The 27056-nt window shown below is 42.8% G+C and overlaps 1 protein-coding gene across 2 annotated transcripts; it reads left to right on the top strand.

Moving 5' to 3' along the window:
* Nucleotides 1-3504: 3504 nt before the first annotated feature.
* On the top strand, nucleotides 3505-26923 carry Derl1 (derlin 1). Of its 2 annotated transcripts, XM_034516311.2 has the most exons (8): nucleotides 3505-3922; nucleotides 12764-12875; nucleotides 16437-16501; nucleotides 17425-17451; nucleotides 17831-17926; nucleotides 19037-19089; nucleotides 21065-21175; nucleotides 24838-26207. In XM_034516311.2, exons 1-8 carry the CDS (start codon nucleotides 3770-3772, stop codon nucleotides 24974-24976), a joined length of 756 nt encoding a protein of 251 aa, XP_034372202.1. In that variant the 5' UTR covers nucleotides 3505-3769; the 3' UTR covers nucleotides 24977-26207. The 2 variants fall into 2 exon arrangements, with proteins under 2 accessions (XP_034372202.1, XP_076767478.1); XM_076911363.1 differs by lacking the exon at nucleotides 12764-12875 and having other exon boundaries at nucleotides 3789-3922; nucleotides 24838-26923.
* The last annotated feature ends 133 nt before the right edge of the window (nucleotides 26924-27056 follow it).

The raw sequence follows: 27056 nt of genomic DNA, 5'->3' as shown, positions 1-27056 counted from the left end.
ACATACACTCTTTGTTTCAGGTGGTCTGGCCTATGCATCTGTTAAACACTGGATGCCTCCTGCCTCCTGTTCTCCTTTTGCCAGGCAGAACACAACTGGGGCCCACCAGAGGCTTTGGACTTTATAGTTTTTCCATTTGTCACGCAGGCAAGGCACAGCCGTGAAAAAAGAATGGGCTCCTTAGCCAGACTTAAGTGGATTTTTCACTTTTGTATTTAAAATTTAAAAATTTGTTTGTGTTTGTGTGTGTGTGCCATGATACACATGACAAACAGTGACAAAAGACAACTGGTGGGTGTTCTCTCCTACTAGCATGTGGGGTTCTAGATATCCAACTCAGACTATCAAACGTGGCACCAGGTGATTTTTAGATTTTTGAGATTAGGTTTCACCCTGTAGCCCAGGCTAACACTGAAATCACACAATTCTTCTGCTTCAGCCTCTCAATGTCTGGAATTATAAGGGAGAGTTGCTGTGCCCAACTCTATTGATTTGATGACAACTGTGATCTCAACATTTGACGTGACTTTGAGAACTCTCACCTGCTTTCCAGTTTGCATAATTGTAGTAGTCATCTATGGGTATTAATATGTTAAGCAAGATGAAATAGGCAAAGTGCAAGTGCAGAACTTGGTATACAGTAGGCTCTTAAAGCAACCAATTTAAGTGTAAGCACCAGGTAATACACTTTTGGGGCAGGGGGAATGAGTCAGCTTAGTGAGTTGTTCACACTACGTAACCAGCCAACAACAGAAGAAAGCATGGAATTCAGGCTGCTTTTTAACAGACTGACTTCATAACACGTGCATGCACACATGGATATGCTAGCATGTGTGCACACATACAAAGGCATCAAGAATAATAAATAAATTATACATTGCAAGGCAGCCCCTTTATCTCCTAGTCCAGAGTGTCAAGGTTTGGAAATTTCTCATAGCCGTGACTAAAAGACAGGACTGGTTCTGCTGGGAATGGCAGCGATAGGTCGTGATGGTTGCCATGGCATCCTCATTTGCAAGGTGGGGCTAACCGGCTTGTTATTCAACACAAGGATTAATTTCATATTGCCAATATGCTGGGAACTTCTTAAAGAAATATGCTCACATGTCTCAGGCATCCCCCTAGGACAGTGCTCCTGGATGATGGTTGTGACAGACTCTCTGAGTCACCAGCCCCCCTGCCTGTCAGCATCAGGGAGCCATTCAATACAGAGCTCCAGTTCTAGCCAATCTTGTGATTTTGACTGTTGGCCTCTCTCCAATTTTTTTCTAATTTCAGTTTTTTTTGAGAGAGAAATAATAGGAAATGGGTTTTAATTTTTATTTTAAATTTAAGCTAGGTATGGTGGTGCAATGCTTTTAAATCTCAGCCCTTGGGAGGCAGAGGTAGGCAGACCTCTGTGAGTTTGAGGCCAGTCTGATCTTCAGAACAAGTTCTAGAATAGCAAAGACTACACAGAAAAACCTTGTCTCAAAAACCTGTGTAAAAATGATTTTTATGTATATGAGTGTTTTGCCTGCATACATGTATGTAATGTATATGGTGTGTGTGTGTGTACCTGGTGCCTAGAGAACTGAGGTGGGAGCAGATCTCTTGCAACCAGAGTTATGAATGACTGTGAGCCACGATGTGGGTGCCGGGAAGAGAACCCAGATCCTCTGGAGGGCAGAAAGTGCTCTTAACTGCTGAGCCATCTCCCAAGCCTCTGCTGCTCCCTCCTCCTCTTCCTCTTTTTCCTCCTCCTCTATTTCTTCCTCTTCCTCCTCCTCTGCCTTTATTGACAGAATCTTGCTATGCAGTTCAGGGTGGCCTGAAACTCTCTCTCTCAAGCTTCCTGAGTGTGGGGTTGCAGGCCTGTCCCTCCACACCTACCTTGGACTCCTTCCTGTGCTTTTATGTGGACGCCACAGCTTGAGGAGCATTCCCAACAGGGCCATCTCTGCAGCTCGGGTACCAGCTCCTTCTAAAGGCAGGGACACCAAAGAGAGAATACGTGACTTTTACAACATAGTATTGCTAAGAAGTGGTTTGTCCCAGTATAAACGTCAGTGTTTCTAAAGCCAGCAGTCAATCCAGACCACTCGCTCAGGGAATCTGGAAACAGTTTGGATTGGTCTTCGTGATATTTTTTGTTCTTTTCTCATGCACAGGTCTTGACGAGCTCATTAGTGGAACTTTCCATAGCCATGTTGGATAAGCAGTTTCTTTTATTTCTTATGCCTTGGTTCAAATGTCAGTGCCAGGGATAGAAAAAGGCAAGCACAACCTTCTTGCAAGGTTGCGCCATTTGAACTCTCCTGGCTTTGTATGAGGATGTTTCTTTGTAGACTTTCTATACTGATATTCTACTGACCCCAACTTTTGTATCCTTTCATTCACCTGGGAAGTATTTAGCATCTTTATAGTTTGTAAAATGTGCATTTCTTAACACTCACAAGGGTAGTGACCAAAGTTCTTTGAAATAATGAAACACTGCAAAGTATGTGGAAAGCACATGGATTCTATCTTTACCCGGAGGATGTTCGTCACATGGGCCACTTGGACCTAAGATTTTCAATTCCTTTACAAAGTTAAGTAATAATTTTTTTTTCAGAGCCCAAATTCCACATTTTTTAAGTTTGAGAAGTTTTTTTCCGATATGAGAACACTGAGTCTGTTTCTTTTCTTATTGTCCAGACTTGAGGGTAATCGCATTACCCGCAGCTCTGCTCTGCTCTGAGTTTACAGTGCACTGCCTCTTCTAGTTTGGCCAACAGTTCCTCTCCTTCCACCATCCAATAATGATGATTTTGGATTTTGTTTAGTGAAATGGGTCCAGGTTTCTCTGGTGAGCAATCTCTTTGATTGCAGTTAAGTTCAAACACTTTGTTCACTACAGGTCAGTTTACACCTATGGATACCGAAGGCTTTACTGATCCTACACCATAGTTCCAAAACAACAGCAACGAAAGAGAAGTCCTACTGAAATTGGTATTTTTCCACCGATTGTGTAAAACAACCATTTTCATCTGTTTCTAATTTAAAGCCCCCAATGAACCAGATTATGTCCAGTATTAAATGCGGTTTCAAATGCGTCTCAAGATTTCCCAGTCTTCCGCTACCACTCTACCTCCTATCATCCTAATCTTTTCCCGTATCCTCTGAAATTTCTCTTCATTACTCATTTGTTTTTCTGCCTACTCTGAGACTGCAAAGTTCAGGTACCAGGACCGTGCTGACAGCCGCAGCTGCATCCCCAGTGTCTAGAAATCTTCCTGAAGTTGTGAGCAAATTGGTGATGTTTTTACTAAATGAGGAACTTTACGCTCTATCGCTTTCTTTCCCTTTAAATAAATATTCATCAAGAGGCACTCCTCGGATTACCACTCTGGCGACAACTAGGTGAAGGGCACGTAGCTTCCCCATTGGCTTGCAGTACCGGCCGTTGCTCTGGGCAACCACTGTTTCCCACTAGACGTGCAATCGTCGCCCCGCCTCTCCTGCTTAGCCCCACCCCAGGACGTCGAGTCCTGGTACGGCGCTTCAAAAAATGGCACTGGCCCTTTAAGCCGTGGGCACTTCTGGTCACGTGGCCCACGGCCACCGGAAGGGGAAGTTTCTCTCGTGATCGCTGCCTAGCTCGTCCGAATTCGGTGGCGCCACGTCCGTCGGTCTCCGCCTCCTGCACAGCGGCTGCGCCTCCACTTTCCCTAGCCGAGCCGGCCGGGGAGCGCGGGGTGGGCACGGGAGGACGCGCGGCGCTGCGCAGCCGGTCACCTGACGGGCGACCATGTCGGACATCGGGGACTGGTTCAGGAGCATCCCGGCCATCACGCGCTACTGGTTTGCTGCCACCGTCGCTGTCCCCTTGATCGGCAAGCTCGGTATTATCAGCCCGGCCTACTTCTTCCTCTGGCCCGAAGCCTTCCTCTATCGCTTCCAGGTAGTAGCTGGTGTTGGGCAGTGGAAACTACAGCCCCCAGGTGTCCCCGCGGCGGAGGAACGGGTTCGCTGGTCTGCGGGGCGCGCTGGGGCTGGTGGGATCTGTAGTGCGTCCGGTTCCAGGTATTTAAGGCTGGGGTCCTTTGAGTCCCGGGAGGTCCTGGGGTCGAGTGCTAAGGCTTGGATAATTTAGAGTCGCGGATTGGCCTACTGGGATGTGACTCACGATACCTGTCTGGCAAGATTGTACTTCCCGCCTTCCGCACTCTGAAGGAAATAGAAGGTAAGTTGCCATTCTATTGGCAAATTGGGCCCACCTGCCTTAATGTCCTCCTCCCTTTCTCTATCCCTATCATGGGTGATGATGCCATCTTTATCAGTGGTGTCTACTTGACATACTTCTGCATGGGTTGTTTGCATGTTTACAGTTTCTCCGCCCCAAAGCTGTGGTTTAAGGTCAGAGATTAATAAGAATGAATTTATTTGTATTTCCTGCGGGCCCTATTCCATCACCTGCCATATAGGAGTTAAATGTTATCAGTGAACGAGTGAACTCGTCAGGAAACGGGAGATGTTAAATTTTCTTAAGCATTCAGGAAAACAGTCAAGAGGATCATTCTAAGCCAAAGAGTGTTAATTTCCTAGAGGCTATTTTTTTTTTTATCGATTTTGTGATATAAAAATTTAATCAGGGGACCCTCAGATCTGGATCTCTGCACGTTCCTTGGCGTTCTCTTTCTACTCTCCACTGTCTGTTATTTTCTAGTGTCCTTTGCTGATTTCTCATTTTCCTGACCTAAATGTTGGGTGCGATATGTTCTAGGAATCCGGCATAGGATCCTCTGTAGTCGCTTCCTTGGACTTGGATCCTTGTCACATAGAAATACATGAATGGGAGACTGTCAGATACAGTATCTTTAGTGTAGTGGTGGGAATCACCACCTGGTGACCAGTAGACATCTAGCCAAATCTCCCTTTCGTCTTTGCCTTAGAAGCAAATAGCAACTGTGCTTGCTAGAGGAATTTAAGCTAACAGTCATCGAGACATCCCTGAGTTCTTTTTTGGTTTTATTGTTTAGTGCTGGGACTCAAACCCAGAGCGAAGCACATGCTAGCCAAATGCTCTGCCACTGAGATACACACCTAGTACAGCCCCTTGGTTTCTTTTCCCCACCCCCGAATTTGTCAGCTAGACAGTTGATTCTACCTCAACCATATATCCAGAATACAGGCCTTTCTCCATTGCAAGCTGTGATCATGGCAGCTTTGCTTTTTTTGTTCTCGCTGAGCAGCAAGAGCGGTCCTGTTAAAACATAAATCGTGTCCTGTCGGTCTCCTGAGACTCCTCTGGTATCTGTGAAATAGGATGAGCAAAGTCCTTGCCAAGGCTTGCTGTTGCAGCATCTAAGTCAACCCCAGGACCTTAGCACGTGTTATTTCTCTCCTGAAAAAGATAGTCATGGCTCACTCACTTACATATGTGTCTTCAGGTCTCTGCCCAAGTGCCAGTTTACTTTGTAGGCCGTCTCTGATGGTTGTCCATCAGAGATTGTTCCTCCTTCACTGTTTCCCTTCCCTTTCCCTTTCTCTGCTACATGCCACCTGTTGGTATTTGTTAGTTCACTTCCTATCAAGAACCTAGATGAGTGCTTGGCACGTAGCAGCTGCTTATGTATTGCTCGAGTTGTAGAAATTATTGGGAGCTTGTTATGTGCTGGGTTCTTGTCTACAGCAGCGAATAGGACAGAGGTTCCTGATCCTATGAGAAAAACAGGCAAGCACATTGCTAAGGACAGTGTTTAAGGTACCAGTGTTTGTGAAAAATCTATGAGAACACTTGAAAATGTCTTTGAATCTGGCTTTTGGACCTAATCTTTCAGAAAGAAAGAATAGTAAGCTGGGAAACTAGGCAAAAAGTGGGGGTAGAAAGAAGACCGCGTATCGAGTAGAGAGCCAACCAAAGCGTGAAGCCTGGTAGATGAAGACAGGAGTTACCCTGGGGTCTGTGCTGTAAAGTACAGGTGAATTGTAGAGGGCCTGGTAGGTCATGCTAACAGTCTAAGTTTTTACAACGCTAAGGATCCTCCCAGGGCACTGCGCATGCTAGGCAAATATTCAGCCTCCCAACTTTTATTCGAGAGCACCAATGAAGCCTGGGAGGATTTGAATAGAACACGGAAAGTTGACTGCCTATTTGCAGGAGTGAAGTCATTGTGTTGGGGAGTACTGGGTAATGGACTCAGAGACATACAGATTTACTTTACTGAGAGTGGGAACGCTTAGAGGGCCTTGGGTTTGGTTTGAAGTGTGGATTAATGGTGTGCTTTGACCAGTGTTAAATCTTGAGGTGTGTTCCAGGCATCCTAGTGGAGACAGACCTCCGGCAGCAGTTGTGAGAACATGACTCTGAAGCTCAGCCTGAATTGTGTAGTGTTGTGTTAATAACTTCTCTGTTAATGAATATATTTTGGCAGAGTGCTGTTGTGAACCTTGTACAGTGGCATGTTGGGTAATGTGAGTGCATGGGGAGCGTTGGCTGTAAATCATTTTATGAGAATATAGTTAAAACTCTTTGAGCCTTGTGAAATCTTGCTCTCTTGTATAGCCAGATTGCTAGAATAACCAACATCAAAAGCTTTTCTAATAAGCTACAGATCTAATGTTTTTTTTTTTTTTTTTTTTTTTTTAAAAACCAAACAGGAACCCATTAGAGGAACCCATCATTTGTGTCACCCCTCATGTATGGCTACACCAGCCCCTCAGATGCAGATGGTAACAAACTTAGTAGAAACAATGCAAGAAGGATGGGGAAGCACAGAAGGTGTGCTTTCACAGTTTCTCCTCAGACGCTCCATCTGTGCCAGCCTAAAGAAACTGTGGCATAATTGCTTTAGAATTGTGCATTCACAATCTGAAGTAAGGTTAATCTTCCTTACTTCTGTGTAATGTGCTGGTTTAAAGCTATAGAGTTTAAAGTGCTCGTTCTCCAGTTAGGATAACAAAATATAGCAAACGGGCCAAGACTCACTACTTGGCTGTCGACAGTTTCTCTTTATCACACACTTTCCAGAGATGGAGTGTCCTCCTATTGGCCCCTGATTAAAGAGAGGTGGCAGTTTACCAATGCCTTAGTATTTATTCACTGAGATGATAAGCCTCCTGTGGAGCCTGTACTGTATTTCATTTTTAAAAACAAAATAGCGTCACTCCCTTTTGTCAGTGCCGTGCTGTTTATGTGCGTTACCTCAGTTTCTACAGCCATCTTGAGATAAGTGCTGCCTCGTTTATGAGCAACTACAGCTGGTTTCTGTCTTCTCATCTAGTTAAGAGTGATCTAAGTTGTCTTAAACTCCTTATTACCTCCTTACCCCCAAAGTGTTTAGCAAAGTGTTTTGAAAAGTGATTTCTTCCAAACTAGTTCTAGAAAATGATTTTTCCTTTTTTCTAGATCTGGTAGATCATAAGGCATCAAGAAGTTAATTCACCTAGGATAGACAGATTTCAGGCTTTGTAGTATTTAAGTAATTGGGTCATAACAACAAGGTCTAGCTCAGACCCTTATAAGTCGTGTGCTGTGAACCAAGTTATTTATCTGTCAAAACCTAAAATATCTTTACCTAAAAGCAGTGATAATATAATGATGTGCTAACTCCTCAGTTACAGGACTCTTGACCGTAGGGTACTCCCTCAGTTTAATGCTTTTTTTTTTTTTTTTTTTTTTTTTTGAAAGAAGAGTAGAAGTTGCATTAAATGATTATATTAATTATGAGCTAAGTCCTGATTTCATAATCATAAACAAAAGTGCCTTCAAATCAAGGAAATATGTTACCTATTTCATACCTTCATACAGAAAATTGTTTGTATAATAGACAATAGTCTTAATAAACTATTGAAATTATTGACCGTTTTTATTACTAATAATATAAGATTTTAATATTAAGTTAAATTAGAAATATAATTCATGAATTATTGTTATTATTTAATCAAACTTACTAGAGAATATCAACTTACTAGACATGGTGGTACCTACCTGTAATTTTAGCATTGAGGAAGCAGAGGCCAGGATGAGCCTTATAGCAAGTTTCAGGCTGGCTCTGCTACAGAGTGAGACACCATCCCAAGAAAGTAAAAAGTAAGCAAGAACAACAACAAAAGCCACTGGGCAGCCCTCAGTTGGTGTGGTGCTTGCTTAGTATTCACAAAGTCTTAGGTTTAATCCCTAATACCACATAAAGCCTGGTATGGTGGCCCGTGTCTGCAATCTCTGCATTGGAGAGGTAGAGGCAGGAGATCACAAATTCAAGGCCATACTTGACTATAATATAATAGCTTCATGAAGAGCCTATGTCCAAAAAAAAAAAAAAAAAAAAAAAAAAAAAAAAAAAAAAGAAAAAGAAAAAGAAAAAAGAAAGAACTAATGAATAACAAAACAAAAAGGCCTCTAACTTAGACTGGAAAGACATGAGCTCTCACCTTCTCTAGCTTGTTTTCCAGAGTTAGATATTGTCACATTTAGCCTAGTGACTGCAAGCTTAGCAGGCTGTTTTAATAGTATTTGGGTTATGTGTTATTTATGTCTGGAAGGATCGTCAACTTGAACTGTAGGCTGACATGGGCGTAGCAATGTTTGTTTACACCAGGGTTCAGCACACAGGTTCTACCATCATCTTGCTTGCTTGGAGACCCATGTGTGTGCGTGTGCGTGTGCGTGTGCTCGTGCGCGTGCATGCCTGTGTGTGTTTTGCATGTGTGTGCATGTACAAGTGTACAAGTATGTGAAGGCCAGAGATTGACCTTGAGTGACATCCCTCAGGAGCTGTAAACTTTGTTTTTTGTGACAGGGCCTCTCACTGAGACTTGGGGCTCACTGGCTAGTTTAGGCTGGTTGGCCCTTTTCCATCTTCCCCTCTCCTTTGGCTTTCCAAAAATGTACCTGTCTACTGATGGCCCTGCAAATAAAGCCTGTTTCCCTTATCCTATTCACATGTCAGATAGAGGAAAGAAGGAGCTGTTGGGGACTTCAGAAATAAACACTATGTCCTTCTGAAAAAACTCAGTGCCTAGTGATTTCAAATTATAATTTTAAATAAAAAAATAATAAGTCTCTTAGATGAATGAAAGCAAGTATAACTCAAGGGTAAGCTTAATGAACAGGGAGAAGAAGTGAGGTATTTTGACAGACACTGATTTCTAAAGAACAGGTGCACACAGTGGCTAAAAATAGTATTGTGTCATCAGCATTAGAGAAAATGTAGTCAGGGGAAAAAAGCCTGAGGGCTTTCTTTTTTTTTTTCCCCCTAAAATCAGGCATTGAGTAACTTAAAGGAATATTGGAGTAGGTGAACTGTGAATTTTAAAAACCAGGTCAGTGGGCGTTTTCTGAAAGGTTGTGATAGTAGCGCACCTCCGTATATGCTTTAAAACACTTCAGACAGAGCACATTTCAGTTCACTTTCTTGATTGAGTCCAATCATTTAAGCAGTGTAAGACAGGATGAGGGCAGGCATCCCAGGACACATGTCACTGGGTAAGTGGAAAAAGCCACTTCAAAAGGCTAGACTTACAAAATTCCAAGGTTAGGGACTTGCTCCTGCACTGTATTGCGTTGCTTTTGCACACAGGGAGGCAGAACTGACAGGTTACTCTCAGTTCGTTCCTAGGTCATAATAAGGATAGCAGTATTGGAAAGTTTACTAATTGCAGTTGTAATTCGGCTATCTCTGTTGAGTGACATTGTAGAGAGGAGGGTTTAGTCTTAGAATTCTAGAGTCATACTAGGACAGAATTCGGTCTTCACTAGTTCCTATTATATAACCTTTATCAATGCTGCTTCCTCATCAATAAAATCCACCTTCTGAATCATTTTGTGTAAATAAATTGAGTAACATACTAATTCATTTTTTTTTAAAGCCATTGATCAAGATCTGGTGATGTATATAGCTCAATTATTAGGGCATTTGCCTAGCATATTCAAGGTCCTGGGTTCCATCCCCAGAACGGGCTGTGTGTGGTTCTCCCCTTGTACTCTGAAATTGGGGCTAAGAAATAGTAACTTTACAGAAACTTCTCTCCAGGGCTTCTCTTGTCATCTGTAGTGCTCCTTTCTTGAGATAGTGCTGTTCCTGTGGTCAAGTTGTGAATGGAGATTATTTAACCTTGTGCTTTACTGCTTCAGTGCAGGGTTCTTGGAAGGTCACATGTAGTCTATACAGAGCATTAAGCTCTGAGGGTTTCATTTCTGTCCATGGAGAATGGACTTGGCAGCTGTGTGTGTGGCAGGGTCTGCGGCTGTTGTCTTCCATCCTAGCAGCCCCAGATCGTTAGCAGCCCTCTTCTGTTTATTGTGCTCTTGCAGTTCTTAGGGGCTTTGTGCCAAGAGTGTATTTTCCCTTCTTTTTGCCAACTCTTGCTCATTTTGACAGTCTTCCCATGATTGATCCAACCATGCTTTTCGTGCTTGGCACATGATAGTGTGCCATAAGACATATAGCTTTAAAGTCAAAGGTCAGCATTATTCTGTTTTTCAAAGTCTAGGGGCCATCACCTTATTGTTTGATAATGTTTTGGAGACATAAGCCAGTGATGTAAGGATCAAAGGGGTAAAAGAAGATACTTTGTGTGTGTGTGTGTGTGTGTGTGTGTGTGTGTGTGTGTGTGTATAGACTTGTGTGTTTGGGAAGACCAAGAGGTTCAATTTTCAGATGTTACCTGCTTTGGTGGTTGATTATGAAAGGAAAAAAGAAAGCTCTGTAGAAAACCATGAAAGGCCGGGCAGTGGTGGCACACGCCTTTAATCCCAGCACTTGGGAGGCAGGTGGATTTCTGAGTTTGAGGCCAGCCTGGTCTACGGAGTGAGTGCCAGGACAGCCAGGGCTACACAGAGAAACCCCATCTCAAAAAACAAAAACAACAACAACAACAAAAAAAAAAAAAAAAAAAAAAAAGAAAAGAAAAGAAAAAAGAAAGAAAAGAAAGCCATGAAAGTTAGACAAGAATATGTCAGTGTTACAGGGATAAAAAAAGATAGGGATATTGATCTCAATAACTTTAGAATAGTATCAAGACTAGCCAGGAAAAGGATTTGGGAAGAAAGGGGAGGAAGAATGTTGTATTTCCTTAGCTATGAAAACACATTTATCAACCTAGAAATTAAAGTAACTTAGTATAGGCATACATTCTAAATGATGTAATCTAAAAGTAGGCTTTAAAATTGAACATGTTTCTATCCTTGGGGAAGAAAATCTTAGAGAAGACTTTGCAAGCTTGATAGTGATGGGTACATTTGCTTGTGTGTTAAACTTTTGTGTTGAATACACAGCAAAAGTCCTATAAAATCAGTGTATTTTGGGATATAGATACTATAGAATAGATATTGCTGTGTAAAATACAGCAGAAGTACTCTACTGACAGAACAGAAAATAACTTGCAACAAGAAAATTTCCATAACACATACAGAGATGCAGATCTAGCAGGGCAGTGGGTGTGCTGAAGTCTCAAAGCAAATACAAATTAATTTCCAAATTAGGGGCTGTAAGTATCCTTTGGTGAGTATGTGTAGAAAGATGGCAGTCATCTACATTTTAGGAGGAAGTATAAATTAATTAAACATTTCTGTAGACATTTGGCAATATCTACCAAAATAAGTGCATATGTCTGTTGATCTAACAGATTGATTCCCAGGCATTTATTCTGTGTGTGTGTGTGTGTGTGTGTGTGTAGAGAATATACAAGAATATTCATCATGGCATCATAACAGTTTAAATGAAGTTTGGCTATCCACATAAAGAAATACTGTGAAGCCAATAGAAATATTTTGTCAAGAGAATGAAGACATAAAACTGTGATTTAAAGCATGGTGAGGAGGGAGGAATAATGGCAGAACATTCACGGAAATGGGGTGTGCATGCAGGCATGCCCTTGGAATTCCAGCACTCAGGAGGCTGAGGCAGGCAAGCCAATTGAATGCTCTAGGAAAGCCTGGGCTTTGAGACCCTAAAAACAAAGGCAAGGCATGGTATTGTGTATGGGGCCAGCCTGGTCTACATACTGAGCTTTAGGACAGCCAGGCCTATGTAGAAGGACCCTGAAAAACCAAAAATAACAGCAACGACAACAACAAACACCCCAAAAGCTTGGCCATGTGGAGCAGGTGACTCTTGTAATCCCAGCAACTCTTGATGCTGAGGCAGGAGGATTGAAAGTTTAAGAACTATCTCTGCTGCAGACTAAGTTCAAGGCCACCTGTGCAATGCAGTGAGTCCCTCTCCTCTCAAAATAAAATGTACAAAGAGTTGAGACGGATCCTAGTGTAGAATGCCTAACCTCCCTGCATTCATTTCAGTTCACAGGGTTGCCCCCAAAGGAAAGCATTTAGTTGTTGCTGAAAATAACATTTGGAGATTGGAATTAGGACTTCCCCTCTTCATGATGTGTGTGTGTGTGTGTGTGTGTGTGTATTGGGTTATTTGCTTTTAAGCCCATATGCCTACGTAGCACCTTCTTTTGATTCCGGCTAATCTCTAGCGTTTGAGAATGCTACTTTTACTTTAGGATTACGTGTGAGCCTGATCTCAGGCAAGACTAGCCATACATTTACATAATATAGATTTTGTTAACTTGTTTAAAAATATTTACTGATTATTTTGACTCCATTATCTCATTCATCTGTGAGTTGATGTTATGTAAGGAGGCAGGAACTCTGTTTTCTCATACTGTGGTGATGTAACATTAGCTCTCATTGAAAGAATGCTTTGCATAGTGTGGTTTTGTTTGTTTAAAGTAAAAAAAAAAAAGTTTATCCCAGGTCAGAGAAACTGACAGCTGTTTGTTTTGATCTGTTCAGATATGGAGGCCGTTCACTGCCACCTTTTATTTCCCCGTGGGTCCAGGAACTGGATTTCTTTATTTGGTCAATTTATATTTCTTATATCAGTATTCTACACGGCTTGAAGCAGGTAAGTTCCGTCATTGTTCAAGTGTTGTTTCATTTTAACTTACTGATTCAGTCTAGTCATGTAGACTTGAATTTTGAGGGCCATCAATATTATATAAAGAGATGTGTATTCATAGTTCTTTCATGCTCACTGGGTCAGGTCAGTATTAGCCTAGTAGACTATTTGATTTTTGTTTTTGTGTTTGTTTGTTGGAGACAGGGTCTCATCTATCCCTGGCTATCCCCAGTTGACCTCCAACTCAGAGATCCACCTGCCTCTATTCCTGAGTGCTGGGATTAAAGATATGTACTACCATGCCCAGCCTGATTGAGTTTTTAATCACAAAATGAGTTGTAATTTGTTATAGAAGGAAGTAGCATCAGATCAAAATTTTATATGTCTTCCCATCTCCTGAATGTTTGGGCAGTGTTCTCACACTTACTCGTGTCTTCGTCCTGCTAGAGTAAGACCAGGCTAGAATGTATATGTCTCTCAGACAGAGTATTCAGACAGAGGCAATTCAGAGCTTAGTCTCCTTCTCAGAGGTTAAGTCACCTGGCCTGGGGCAGGAGGGGACAGCTCAGTGAGGGAAGTGTAAGTGTGAGGATCAGTCCAGATCCCTTCAGCTATGCAAATAAGCTGGGTGTGGCACTGTGCACCTGCAGTCCAGTGCCTGGAGACCAAGACCCCTGAGGATTCTGGGGTGCTCTCTCTGCCTACAAAAGTCAGTGGTTGGGGTCAAGTTTCAGTCAGAGGCCTTGCTCAAAAAATAAGGTGGTGAACAATAGAGGAAGATACTGATTGTGACCTCTGACCTTCACACATGCACCATGGGCACATGCACACTCACATATAATATACATATATACATGTAGAAAACAACTTTAAGGCAGGATTTGTACTGTGGTAGTTTTTTCAAATATAATGTCTTGTATGATATAATAGAGAAGTGATACAGTGTATTAAAAGTGTCTTGTTGAATGAAATATTTCTCCAATACCTTATGTGCTAGTTTGAGTTGCTTATACAAGGAAGCAGTAAATTGATAACCCTAGTCTAAATACAGGTCCATCTTTGTTGAGTGTAAGTGATTTGCAGAGGTTGGCTGACTTCAGAGACTTTATAAAACTGCTGGCTCTTACTTAGGTCAGGTTTCTGACTCGTCCTTAAGAGTCTGAAACTCTTAAGTGTTTGAAAATTGTGCTCTGTCTCTCAGTTGTTGCCACCAAGGCTGACAACCTGAATTGAGTTTTTTGAAGCCCACATGGTGGGATTGTAGACCTGATGCCCAGCAAATTACCCTCTGACCCCTACTTACATGCATATTAATGTACATACATGCATGCACGCACGCATGTACACACACACAAATAAATGTGCTAGGCCTCACCACCATACCGGAGCTCTCCTGAACCATAGCCAGGCTCTCCGGCCTCCCAGAACCTTTGGATTTCACTCTCCCTTGTCCAGCTCTTGGTGGCAGTGCTGGGGAGAGCGAAGAGCAGCGCTTAGCATCCTGTTCCTCTGGCGTCTCTGGTGAGGACTGGACTGTGGCAGTAGCTCTTCTTTTAAGCACCAGTGTAGTACATTCTGGGTGAAGTGTGGATGATCCATGACAAGGTAGTGAAGCTTTTACTGTGGAAAAGTTTAAACATGTACAAAGTCGTCTTAGAGAAACAGGTCAGTGCACCTTTTTATTCTTACTGAGAACAATTCATCTCACGTCACATTTTAGCCCTTTGTGAGCCTGTAGATTTTTGTTTGTTTGTTTGTTTGTTTTTTGGTTTTTCGAGACAGGGTTTCTCTGTATAGCCTGGGCTGTTCTGGAGCTCACTCTGTAGACCAGGCTGGCCTCAAACTCAGAAATCCGCCTGCCTCTGCCTCTGCCTCTGCCTCCCAAGTGCTGGGATTAAAGGCCTGTGCCACCACTGCCCCACTGAGCCTGTGGTTTTGAATGTATTTGTAACCATCATAGCAATTTAATTTCACAGTGTTTTCATCAGCACCCCCGCAGTAGACCCAAAGCACCCCTGCACCCCAGCTCCTGGCTATTGCCAGTCTATCTTCTGTGTGGATTTGCCATGTTTAATATTAGATTGTGACCAGCTTTTTGCACTCGATGTTAGCTTTGTTAGTGCAGACTCCTGTTAAAATTCACTCATGTTGTGGTGTGTGTCAGCGTGAATCTCTTTGACTGTTGTCCCCCATCACATCTTGTTTTGTCTGTGTCAAGTGCCCTTGCCTCAGTTATTTGAAGCAGAATGTCACATATAATTCTGTTTCACTCATGGGTACCCAGCATAGCTCCGAGGTCAGGCCTTAAGGACTTTGTGATGTGGAAGCTGGATCTGGTCTGCGAGCCTCCGTGCCCACTTTCTGCCCTTGCTACCTGTGTTCTGGGATCCATTTACCTACTTTATTAACTTGGTCAGACAACGCAAGTGCTCTGTAATAGCTTATGTGTATAAAACAGGTAAGAGAACCTGCACGGTTAGACCACTGGCTGGTTTTGTTTGCTTTTATCCTTAGAAGTTGCTTCCCTTTCTTTCCAGTCAGAGCACTTTTGAAATGTTCAAGCTGAGAGGCATTTTTGAAACAGTTTCTTTGAGATAAAAAGTTGCTCTCTTTATCTGCCAGTTCTGTGTCCTGAGTCAGCTGCCTGAAAAGTTGAAAATATCTGGAAAATGAGTCTACTGAACTTGTACAGTTTCCCCCTTGTCATCACTTCCTAAACAATACGTTGTAGCAGCTGGTTGCATACAATTTACATTGTAAAAAGGACCATAGGTAATGTGGCCTATTTTACAGTATGTGTCAGAATGTGTAGGTTCTATGCAAACATTATACCATTTTATCTACGGACTGTGGACCTTTGCAGGTTTTAGTACAGGGAAGCTCTTTGCTCCCACCGTCCATGGATTCCGATGGGGGATGGTAATCTGCACCCCATCTCGCGTCCTCATTTGAGTTTCTAGGGCACAGTTCAGCTAGTATGGGTGTAGAATTGTGCAGCCATTATCATAATCAGTTTACATTTCTTTGCCTCTAGAAGTCTATATCTGTCAGTAGTGCCCATTTCCTTCAGTCCATCTCTCATGCAAGCCATAGGACACTTTAGTTCCCTTCCTGCTTCTTAGAGTTGCCTGTACTAGTAATTTCTTGTAATAATTACCATAGGATCATACCATATATGGTCTTTTGTGACTGTTTCTTTTACTTAGTGTCATGTTTTTAAGGTTCTTCTGTATAGCATGTAGATGTAGTTCATTCCTCATTCTTGTCAAATTGTGTAGATAATGTTGATGGGCACTTGGCTTAATCCATTTTGTGGCCGATATGACTAAGGCTTCTGTGAGCATCACTGTAGAGAGGAATCTCTGATACCGTCCTATTTAACCCTCTGTTTCCCAGATAGGCAAACCGTTGTCCAGAGCAGTGCTCATATGTCCTAAAGGGCACACTTTTCTTTACAGAAGTGATGTTAGATGCTTTCAATATAATTTTTTTCAAGTAATTTTCCCTGTAGAGGCTACTTTCTCCCCCAGTTCTGAAGCCTGATGTTTGCCTTGTGTTTGTTTCTAGGAGCTTTTGACGGGAGGCCAGCAGACTATTTATTCATGCTTCTCTTTAACTGGATCTGCATCGTTGTATCCTTCAGGGCTGCTTTGGACCATAAATGAACTCCCTACCTCCCTTTTAAGGTTTTGGGAAATAGTATTCTATAAAAATATTTAAATCAGTGTTTATACCTTTTAAAAACTACAGTTAATGAGAATATCAGATTCTGTTTTTAAAGTTAGGGTAAATCCTATGTTTTGGGGATGCCTCCTCTTACTGTCATCTTGGGGATTTTTCTCGATATTCAGTGGAGTTTTACTGATGTCTCCTTAAGCCCAGTTCTCTGTGTTCTCTGGGATGACAGTTTGTTGACTGAAGCAGAGACTTCAGGCCACAAGACAGCTTTCTGGTTCTTTCCAGAAAATTAATTTATAGCCAGCCTTATTTTATGACTTTATTGCTGTCCATCTTTTGGTCCTAAATAATAATCTAGTCCATAAGGCACCCACTCTGGGCATAGTCTATCTCTGTGTGAGGCACAGTTGATAAGCAAACAGTTGGACCTGACTGCTAGTTAAAGTTGGCCAAGAGCCAGAAACATAGAGGATCTGGAACACACCCTCTCCTTTGAGAGAATGGAATTTAAAAAAAAAAAAAAAAAGCTATCCCTGAGTATAAACATTTATTTCAAATGCACAGACCTCTCCATCCTGTACTTGAATGCTAAATAGTAAATACTAGCAGGGTATAGAAGAAGATACCAGGTGACCAGGTCATGGTGAAGTTGTTCATTTCCATGTCTTCTGCTCCACCGACTGACTGTATAGGCTACTGGGATATTTCTGCAGTGGTCAGAACTTTTGTGTGTGTTCCCATATCTTAAGTAATTTGATTGCTAGAAAGTGTTTTCCTTTGGAACAGTGTAATGCAGTCCACTGGAGGGAAATGATCAGCTCAACCTTGGTATCTATAGAGTACTTTCTACGTATGATCTTTAACTTTACAAACCAAGATTACTGGCTTAGCAATGGATATGCAGGTAAGGCTTTCAACTATTTGCCCTTGTATATGTTTCAGAAGTTGGGATACAGTGAATATACTGTTAGCTAAGCTTTTGAGGCTTATGCTTGAATGCCAAGAGTAATGGTTATGCAGTATTTCCTGGGCATGTGTAGGGTTATGCATTCATTGAAAACAGATTTGATGGTTAAGGAAAATAACGGCTTGCACTGATGTTTCTGACTTCATGTATTGATCATAGATTTTTATGGCATTCATTGTATGATGATGCAGCTAGTTTGTGATTGTAACATTAGGGTTTCCTTTGCAGATCTTTGGAGGTGGGCAGGGTAGACAGTCACACTAAACCCCTGTTAAGTGCTTCTGGAGCTGAGCTCATATCTTGACTTCATTTGCAGTTGCTGATGATTCCTCTGATCATGTCAGTGCTTTACGTCTGGGCCCAGCTGAACAGAGACCTGATTGTATCATTTTGGTTTGGAACACGATTTAAGGTATTTTACATCAGAGGAACACAGCTCAGTTTTTGTCCGTGGTAATCTCGCCTGAGCTCAGATGTGTACCTTCTGACACTTCCAGAAGGGGTCACTGCAGAGTAGTGTACCATAGGCAGGTGTCTTCCTCCCCCTCCTCAGTCCTGCTCCTAGCCATCCCAGCATCCCTTGCTGTTGTTACTTCCAAACCCTCTGAGCCTCTTCAGAGATATGTCACTCAGTGATCGTGTATGTGTGTGTGTGTGTGTGTGTGTGTGTGTAAGTGTAAGTGTAAGGGGGGGAGGATGAGCATACAAGAGGTATTATAAGTGATTTTGTGTGTGTGTGTGTGTGTGTGTGTGTGTGTGTGTGTGTGTGTTGGGGAGAAGAGAGGGCAAGCACGAGCACATAAGAAGGGATTACAAGAGAGAAAACATGCAGGAATCCTGCTGATTTCTAACCTTCCTGTCACTTCTGCACTCTCTGTCAGATACTACATACTGTACCTAGAATAGCACCCCAGATGCTACCTGAGCTTGCTGTTTTCTACCTATAATGTCCTATTCATTATAGAACTGAATGTTGCTTGAGTCTCCTGCCTAGAGTTAGTCTTGTCTAGTCTATGGGCTAGGACTTAACCCAGTTAGACTTAGGGCTCTTTCTAAGCTTCCTTTTACTAGTTTCTGAAGTTCCCTGGAAGTTCACTCAGTCGAAGTTTGTTCTAAGATGTCAGATCTGGAACCCTAATATCCCATTGGGAGACTGTTAGTTCAAGACATTCACACACAATGTTAGATAAAAGTTCAAGTTAATTACTTGTAACAGTCTGCTTTTGAAGTCTTCCAGTGGTTCTATTTGGGGTGTTTTTACTGTCATCCATAAGATGCTTATTTGTTTCTTTGTGAATATTAACTCAGCAGGACTCTTTCCTTGAAGTTACATGTGTATAACTAAGTATAGTTTTAGGCAGGAAGATGTAGGTGCAGTTGGGTTGGCCTTAGATTTGAGATATTTTGTAGTGACCTAGTGATTTCTATAAAGCCCTGGTCACTATTTCCTTCCCCATTTTCAGTTCCCCTGGTGCCATGTGTCTTCAGACGAGGCTGTTGACATCTGTGTCCTCTTTCCTAGGCCTGTTACTTACCTTGGGTTATCCTCGGATTCAACTATATCATTGGAGGCTCGTAAGTAATGTTAGATTTATTTATCTGGAAACTAATCCTTGGGAAACTTAATTCATCTTTATTTTCCTTTCTTAGGCCTTTAAAGACTTTAAAGACCGAGTGTTGATATGTTAGAACCTTATAGAGAAAGATGTTTGGATATACTTGGTTGCATTGTAGGACTTAAGGACTTTTGACATTGGATGGCTCTTATTTTGTTAGCTTGTCACTAGATACATTGGGTTTCTAGACCTGTTTGTTTGAATACATATATGCCTGTCTGGATTCAATATTCATACTGAGCAAATACAGAAATCATTTGCCTTGATTTGTCTTAGGAGCTCATCCATAAGATTACTGCTTGTTTTTGTTTTTTGTTTTGTTTTGTTTTTCGAGACAGGGTTTCTCTGTGTAGCCCTGGCTGTCCTGGAACTCACTCTGTAGACCAGGCTGGCCTCGAACTCAGAAATCCGCCTGCCTCTGCCTCCCAAGTGCTGGGATCAAGGGCGTGTGCCACCACTGCCCGGCTACTGCTTATTTTTAAGGCACTCCCAGAATGTCTTGGAAGTGGCTTACTGCCATAGCAACAGGGATTCTCAGATGAGAAGTACTTCTGTACATAGTTTGATGGTGTAGATCTTTTATTAGGCAGGGTCAAATTTCTCTTCCCTTGGCCTGGAGTTGGTACTGAGATGTAGGAAAACCTTTCTTATTTCCAGTCTTAAGTTTAGAGAGAGATCATCTAGAAGGAGCTGTCTGGGGAGACAGCACAGTGATTAAGAGCAGATATTGCTCTTGCAGAGGATCTAAGTTTGGTTCCCAGCACCTATGTTGGGCAGCATACAACTGCCTGTAACTTTAGCTCCAGGGGCATCTGACCTCTCCAGCCTTCTCAGGACTTGTGCCCATGTTGTGCACACATAGGCATGCACAACAATTACAAATAATTTTTTTACATCTTTAAGAATGAGAAGAATTTTGCTCTGCCTGATATGGTGGCACACGCCTTTAGTTGCAACACTTGGGAAGCAGAGGCAGGTGGGTCAGCCAGAGCTACTTAGCTAGACCCTATTACGAAGAAACCAAACCCAAAACAAAACACAAGCTAGAGATTTTAAGAGCTCTCATTTCTTACTTACCAATTATTTTCCAGAGTTAGTAGGTTTCAAAAGTACTAATCCTTCATGTGGCTGATGTGTTTGAGCTGTGCGGTCCTTAGCTACTCCTGTGCATTTCCAGAGAGACGTGAATGGACTGAAAGGGCTAAGTGAAGAGCTTAGCACCTTTGACATTGGTCAGCCGCTCTCCATGCCCCCACCCAGAGTGTGGGAAGTTACAGGGGTCCCTTTGCTCAGGCAAGAATCACATTGTGGGTAAAGATGAAAGAAGGCTATGGAACTAGCAGCCGTGGATGCTTCAGGTGCCTGTGTGAGCCTTGGGAAACCTGAAGACGTCAGTACTTACTTTAGAATGCAGGACGAGGCTCAGCCGTCCTAAGTGTCTCTGTGTGTCTCATCTCATTGATGGGTGCAAGAGAGATGCAAATCACAGCTCCAGAAATGAAGGAACAGTGGGTGTTGCCCGTCTTTCTCCCTCCCATGCTCTTCTCTTGGTAGTCTGCATATTTCTGTTTTACAAACATCGTATGTGAAGGCAAGAACTCAGAAACTAACTTGCTTTGCATCTTCCCCACCTGAGACATGCTGGAACAAAGCTAATGGTTTGAGGATGGACTGGGGGCTTGGAAGAGATGTCAGAGGGACTTTTGGCCTTGAAGAGCTGTGGGCCTCATTAGTTCTTCAGGCCTGATTTTCCTCTCCCTCAGAATACATTTGTCACTCACGCTGTAAAAGGGCCCATTGTAGAGCTGTCGCCAACTCCCAGAGACTGTAATGGACAACGGTGACCGTGTCTCTTTCTCATGCTCTTAGTTATAGCCTGCTACAGCTCACTTTGTTGCCTGGATGTCTTTGCACTGACTTGACTCTCTTTGCAGGGTGATCAATGAGCTCATTGGAAACCTTGTTGGACATCTTTATTTCTTCCTGATGTTCAGATACCCAATGGACTTGGGAGGAAGGAATTTTCTGTCCACACCTCAGTTTTTGTAAGTTTTTTTCTCCCCTCTTATTGAATGTTGTGCTGTCCTGTGGTTTCCAGTATCCTGATAGGAGACACTTTCATGAGGAGACACTTCACTGCCCTCTCTAAGGGAGAAATGTGAGCCAGTAAAGTTCTTACTGTGGTCATGGTCAGGAAGCCAGGGATTGATGCCACAGCTTAGTCCCTTTCATGACATCTGGCTAAAGATCACTGAGTAGGTAAAGCCGTCACAAAGATCACCTATGCTGAGTTATTTGATGCTACTTAAGAGTGCCAAGCAGTAAGCTGGGGATAGGTGTCATAAAGGATAACAAACACTACATTTTTTTCTTGAAACATTGATTTCACCCATCGTGTTGACTGAATAAGTTAGCTCATCATTTGCAACTTTTAAAATGTGTTTTTATTTGTTGTTCTTTAGGGACAAGATCCCTGCTGTATAGCTCAGGCTAACCTCAAACTCTCCATCCTTCTGCCTCAGTCTCCCAAGTGCTAGAGCCGTAGGTGTGCCATTCCCTTTGTGTACTGCTTTTTATACTGGTGAAGTTATGTATCAAAACCTCCAACCTTTAGTTCGTAAGTCTGAGTTGAAAGGCTGTCCCTGTCTCACAGGACTGGGTAGAGCAAGGCTCATTGTTGGAAGCATAATGGTGGGTTGTGAGTTAATGGCATAGTACTGGGTTCTGGGCTAATAAAAGCCCTGTGCCTAATGTTTCGGGAGGGCTGGTGGCTGAGAAGAGATGCTCAAACACTGGAGTGTGTAAGTAGCATGGCCATTCTGTCAGTGAAGCAAAAGGCTTGACATTGGGACTAGTCAAATCACCATATGGGTGTCCCAGCCTGCATGCCTACAGTCACACCCAATCCCATGAGGGATATGGTATAACCACTTGCATCTAAGAGATTAAAAGACGGGACCCCTTTGAATCAAGATGTTACTTTAATGTTTGCAGTTCTCTTTGTTTTCCAGGAGTAGGTGAGGGCAGAAACACTTTAGCAGTCCGCTCCACCCCAGCTCTGTTCAGGTTAGGGTATGTTTGTAGAAGACATTTGATTGTGAATTAAAATCAGAAAAATTCAGTGGCTGGCTTGTTTGTTTTTAAAAGAGAATAAAAAGAAATTTGTTTCTCTTTTGTGCCTCCAGTTGCTTTCAGGCTGAAAAACAAATGACCATTCTATTTTCTAATTACCAAAGGACACAGTAGTAGCAGGTTTGGATTTTTGTTCTAGGCTTATCAAGTAGGTTGGCAGATGCATCAGCTTTAAAAAGCCTGTGCTCTGGGGAGTAGCCAAGAGTTACTTTACCTTAAATGGCTATTTTCTGACTTAACAGTGTACAGATATTTTTGAATTGTGGACAGAAGTGTAGAAAATCCAATGGTAAAATTACGGCAGCACACTGGAGCTGTCTTCCACCTGAGCCTGCTCTGTTGGTGGATGCCCTTCTGTTACATTTTGCATAAAGATCAAATGGTAAAATGTAGCTCCTTGCAAAAGCAGTAACTGCTTTGGAATTACCATAAATTTTTGTTGATTACGTATAATTGGGTGTCTTTTTATTCTAATTACTGGCATTTAATTTCACTCTGAGCCTTAGCAATGAAGCTGGCTTCTATATTGTCTTGAGGATGCAGTAGAGGAGGCAGCCCCAGTGCCTCTTTCAAGTGTTGTGTTGTTTTATTATGTGCTTTAGAGGAGTGTATTATTGTACAAGATGTCATAGATGGTGACAGTTGGGTGCCTGAAAATGACACTTTGATTTAATGATAAAACTGTATTTTATTTTTATTTTTTAGTTTTTAGAGACAGGTTTGCTATGTAGCCACTGATGGCTGGGGGGTTTGTCATCCTGCCTCAGCCTCCCAAGTGCCTGGACTATAGGTGTGGATCACCATGTTTGGTTGTGTACTTATTTAAGAGAGGAGTTGACTTAAAGATTTCTAAGATGATTCATACTCTGCATTCCATTTAAAAAGCAGCTATATCTTCTTTTATACAGTTCTTTCCAACAGTTAATTTTCTGTTTAAAAAGGGGTCTTTTCTCTTTTTTTGGGGAAAGGAGAATGAAGGTACTAAAAATATTACAAATTGATGCCAGCTACTAACTGCTGTTACAGCAGTAGTACTGACCGTTGTAGCATGGTAAGGAGGAGTAGTACTGACCATTGTAGCATGGTAAGGAGGAGTAGTACTGACCGTTGTAGCATGGTAAGGAGGAGTAGTACTGACCGTTGTAGCATGGTAAGGAGGAGTAGTACTGACCGTTGTAGCATGGTAAGGAGGAGTAGTACTGACGGTTGTAGCATGGTAAGGAGGATGGTGCTAGCTTAGAGCCACGGTGCCTGGGCGAGTACTCATGGTGATTCCTGAAGAGCTTCACTCAGTTTTGCTTCCATTTTCTTGTTTTTTAATAAGCTTGATGCCTGGGAACTGTGGCCTACATCTCTAATCTTAGGTACTTGGGAGGGTAAGCCCAAGCTCTGCAGTTCAGGGCCAGCTTGGGCAACCTAGTGGGACCTTGTTGCCAGAAAAAATTTACAAAAAGGGGCTGTGAGCTCAGTGGTAGAGTACTTGCCTTTGCCCAGCACCCCTGAGGTTTAGATTCTACCCCAGAGCAGCCAGGAAAGGAAAAGAAAGGGCTGTTTGTGTGTGTGTGTGTGTGTGTGTGTGTGTGTGTGTGCGCGCGCGTGCGCGCGCCTGTGTGTGTGATGTTCTCACAGGGTTGCTGCTGTGACAAGCCAGTGAATTTTTAAACATGGTATAGTGCAGGTGCTCCCTGAACAGAAAGCTGCTTTAGCTTTAGGTTGTGTTATTGGCTGCGACGTGAAAAGTCATTTGTTATGACTTAGTCTGGGTGCAAAGGATTTAAAACCAGGGTATCAGTTTGTACTCTCTGCCTTCCAGCAGAAATGTAAACTTTAGAACCCTAGAGACACATTGTCAATTTACTAGTCATGCAGACAGTGAAGAGAAGTGTTGGGAAATGTTCCTGAGAACACAGACATGGGTTGAAGTGTTATTAGCTGCCTGTGATGCCTGGTTTATTAATTTGTAAGGTGAGGCATCATGGGACCATATTTGGGCTGTGCTGTTGATGTGTCTGGGATGGGAAGGATGCAGTTGGAAAGCAGGAGATGAGTAAATTACATACACCCATACACCCATAGCTTCCAGACAGAAAGCCTGTGGCCTGCATGTCTCGGCCCAGAGCTGGAAGATGCTCTGTGGCCTCAGCCTGCTGCTTGTGGGTTTGTTCTCTGAAAGTGAGTTCATTTTGAACTCGTTGATCCAGTCTGACCATATGCTAACATGCCAAGAAGCCATTGGTGCTTTCTGCTTGTTGGGCTGTGGATGGAATCTGTTTGTTTCCATATTGCTCTGTATGAATTACTTTTATAATTAGTGGGGAAATTTGGAGAGCATGAATTTAGCTTGAATTTATCCGAAAGCTTGATAAAGTTAAGAAACATGAAAAGCAAGCGCCATCTGTGGTCAGGGCATTGCAGTAAGTGCTGAAAAGAAAACTAAAGAAGACAGTGTTCCTGGCCTCTTTCAATGTGACAAATGTCCTGGAACATTCAGGAGAGGGAGATGTTCCAAATGACTGGAGATGGGATATAAGTGACTTTGTTCTCATCTTTGTCTTTTTTCTTCTCTCTACTCCAGGTACCGCTGGCTACCCAGCAGGAGAGGAGGGGTGTCAGGGTTTGGTGTGCCCCCTGCTAGCATGAGGCGAGCTGCTGATCAGAATGGCGGAGGCGGGAGACACAACTGGGGCCAGGGCTTCCGACTTGGAGACCAGTGAGGAGCAGCCCTGGCCTGCTCACTAGCCATGCTAAGCAGATGACAGTCTCCTCCCAGTGCTGGGCACGCTTAGTGGCCGAGCTCTGGCTGCCGCTCTTGGACCTGACCCACACTGAATGTAGTTTTCGGTACAAGACACATTTTTAAATCCTGAAGGAAAATACAAGTGTTCCTCCAGTTTCATGACTCTCATTCAAGTCCTTACTGCTATGAAGAACAAATATCAGCTGTGCAGATTCAAAACTGACTCATTTTCTGGTGTCTTCTCTTCCTCCCCTTCCATCTGAAATATGAGCTGGGCAGGAGGGGTTGATTAACCAAATCACAGCACCCTTCCTCTCTCACACACATGTCCCAGAGTTGCAGCTAGACTTGTCCACAGAAGGGTTTTGCCTTTGACAGGCTTATGTACTGACTTTTGCCAAAGCTTGGTCACAAAGAGCTGGTTCACACATCGTCCTCGGCCATCACGGGCAGGACTGTAACAGTAGGGAGAAGATTGGAGCAGCAGAGGAGGAGCTTTCTCGGCTGTGGGGCCTGCATCCGCCTGTCAGCAGTGCCGTCATTTGCCGCCTTCTCAGATATTTATCCACAAATGCACTGCTGAATCAGTGAGGCCCAGACCGGGAGGGATGAGGTTTAGGACTTGTTGCCAGGCACTTTTCTCTCTCTGAGCCAAGTGATCAAATCCATAGTGGAGTTGCTCCCAACACAGGGCATGGGTTTAAATGTGATCCCCTTGCGTTTCTTCCGTGCAGCGAACTGGCTTTGTGTGCCGAGAGCTTTTGTGCTGCGCTGTGTTATGTTAGGAGGCTCCAGACCACACTGGCCAGACACATGTCCCTGGAGGCAAGCACGCTTCAGGGCATCGATTCCGTTTCATCCTCACTGGTGATGCGCGGTCACCGAGTCAGTGGAGAAGAGAGTGTCAGACTTTCAATTTTTCGTTCATTGTTTTTTGTTCCATGCCTTTTCTGGTCAAGTGTTTGTGTTAATGGTAAGGGAAGTACAGTTCTTCAGATGTGTGTCGATCAGTTTGTAAGGCTAATAGGGGCCCATCAGAAGGGGGCATAATGAGGTTCCGATAGCTTTAGGATCATTTGCGTTTGAAAGTCTTTATTATCTTGGGTCATGCATGTATACACTTTGTGAATCAGACCTGTTCCCCTTTTATAGGTGGGCTTTTGCCAGCAGAGCTCAGCTTATCACTAAATAAAGTTTTCTGAAGGCTACAGTGCTTTATATAGTTACTTTATGTTGTCATTCTGAAATCAGACTGCTTGTTGCACTGTGATGTAGCCAGTATGCTCTGAATGATGTCTGAAGGTTTTTTAATACTTTGGTTTTTCCTTTGAGGAAATGTGTCTTAACAGTGTGACCTATCTTTCTCTGCTCATTAAAAAACTGTGATGTATATTATGTTAGGAAGGGGGAATTTGAAAAAGAGCCCCCCCTTCTCATAAGTTTGTGTACCTCTCCATATTTAATTTATATGATAAACTATTGGGTGGAGAGAGGCTGATCCTAAACCGCCTGGTTCTCCTGCTGACCTGAGGCTGTGAGATAAAATGTGTGTAAGATTCCGCAAGCTGATCTCCCTATGGCGTTGCATGTGCATTCCTGTGCCAGCTGGAGGAGGCTCAGGTTCAGGAAGGACTACCAGTTGAGCGAGCAAGAGATTGTTCTATGTCCTGGTACCAGGCTGGCTCCTGGGAGTACTTACTGGCTTTTCTAAGGATCTGCAAGTATGGAGAACTTTTCTGTACAAGGCAAATGTTCATAAAATTCTTTCTCCTGGACATGATTAGGAAGCTGATAATTTTATTATCTTGCCTGGGTTACCAGTCCTTCCAGGGTAGTTTTACCAAAGTGAGCTGTTTGAGTATTGACTTCACAAGGTAAGAATTCACAGTGGATTCTCTTTATGAATGTGAAAAAAAAAAACAAACCAACCCTTATTTTGTACAGACAGCTTTCCATTTTGTAACTAATCCTTTTTACAGGTAAATATTGTAAATTAAAATGTGCAACTTGAAGGCTGTCTGTGTTAAGTTTCCATACCTCTGCTGTGGTGTGTTATA

Source organism: Arvicanthis niloticus, chromosome 13, assembly GCF_011762505.2.
Source record: "Arvicanthis niloticus isolate mArvNil1 chromosome 13, mArvNil1.pat.X, whole genome shotgun sequence".
Classification (NCBI taxonomy): domain Eukaryota; kingdom Metazoa; phylum Chordata; class Mammalia; order Rodentia; family Muridae; genus Arvicanthis; species Arvicanthis niloticus.
The sequence above is the reverse complement of the archived record's forward strand: the minus strand, read 5'-3'. Positions and strand labels throughout refer to the sequence as shown.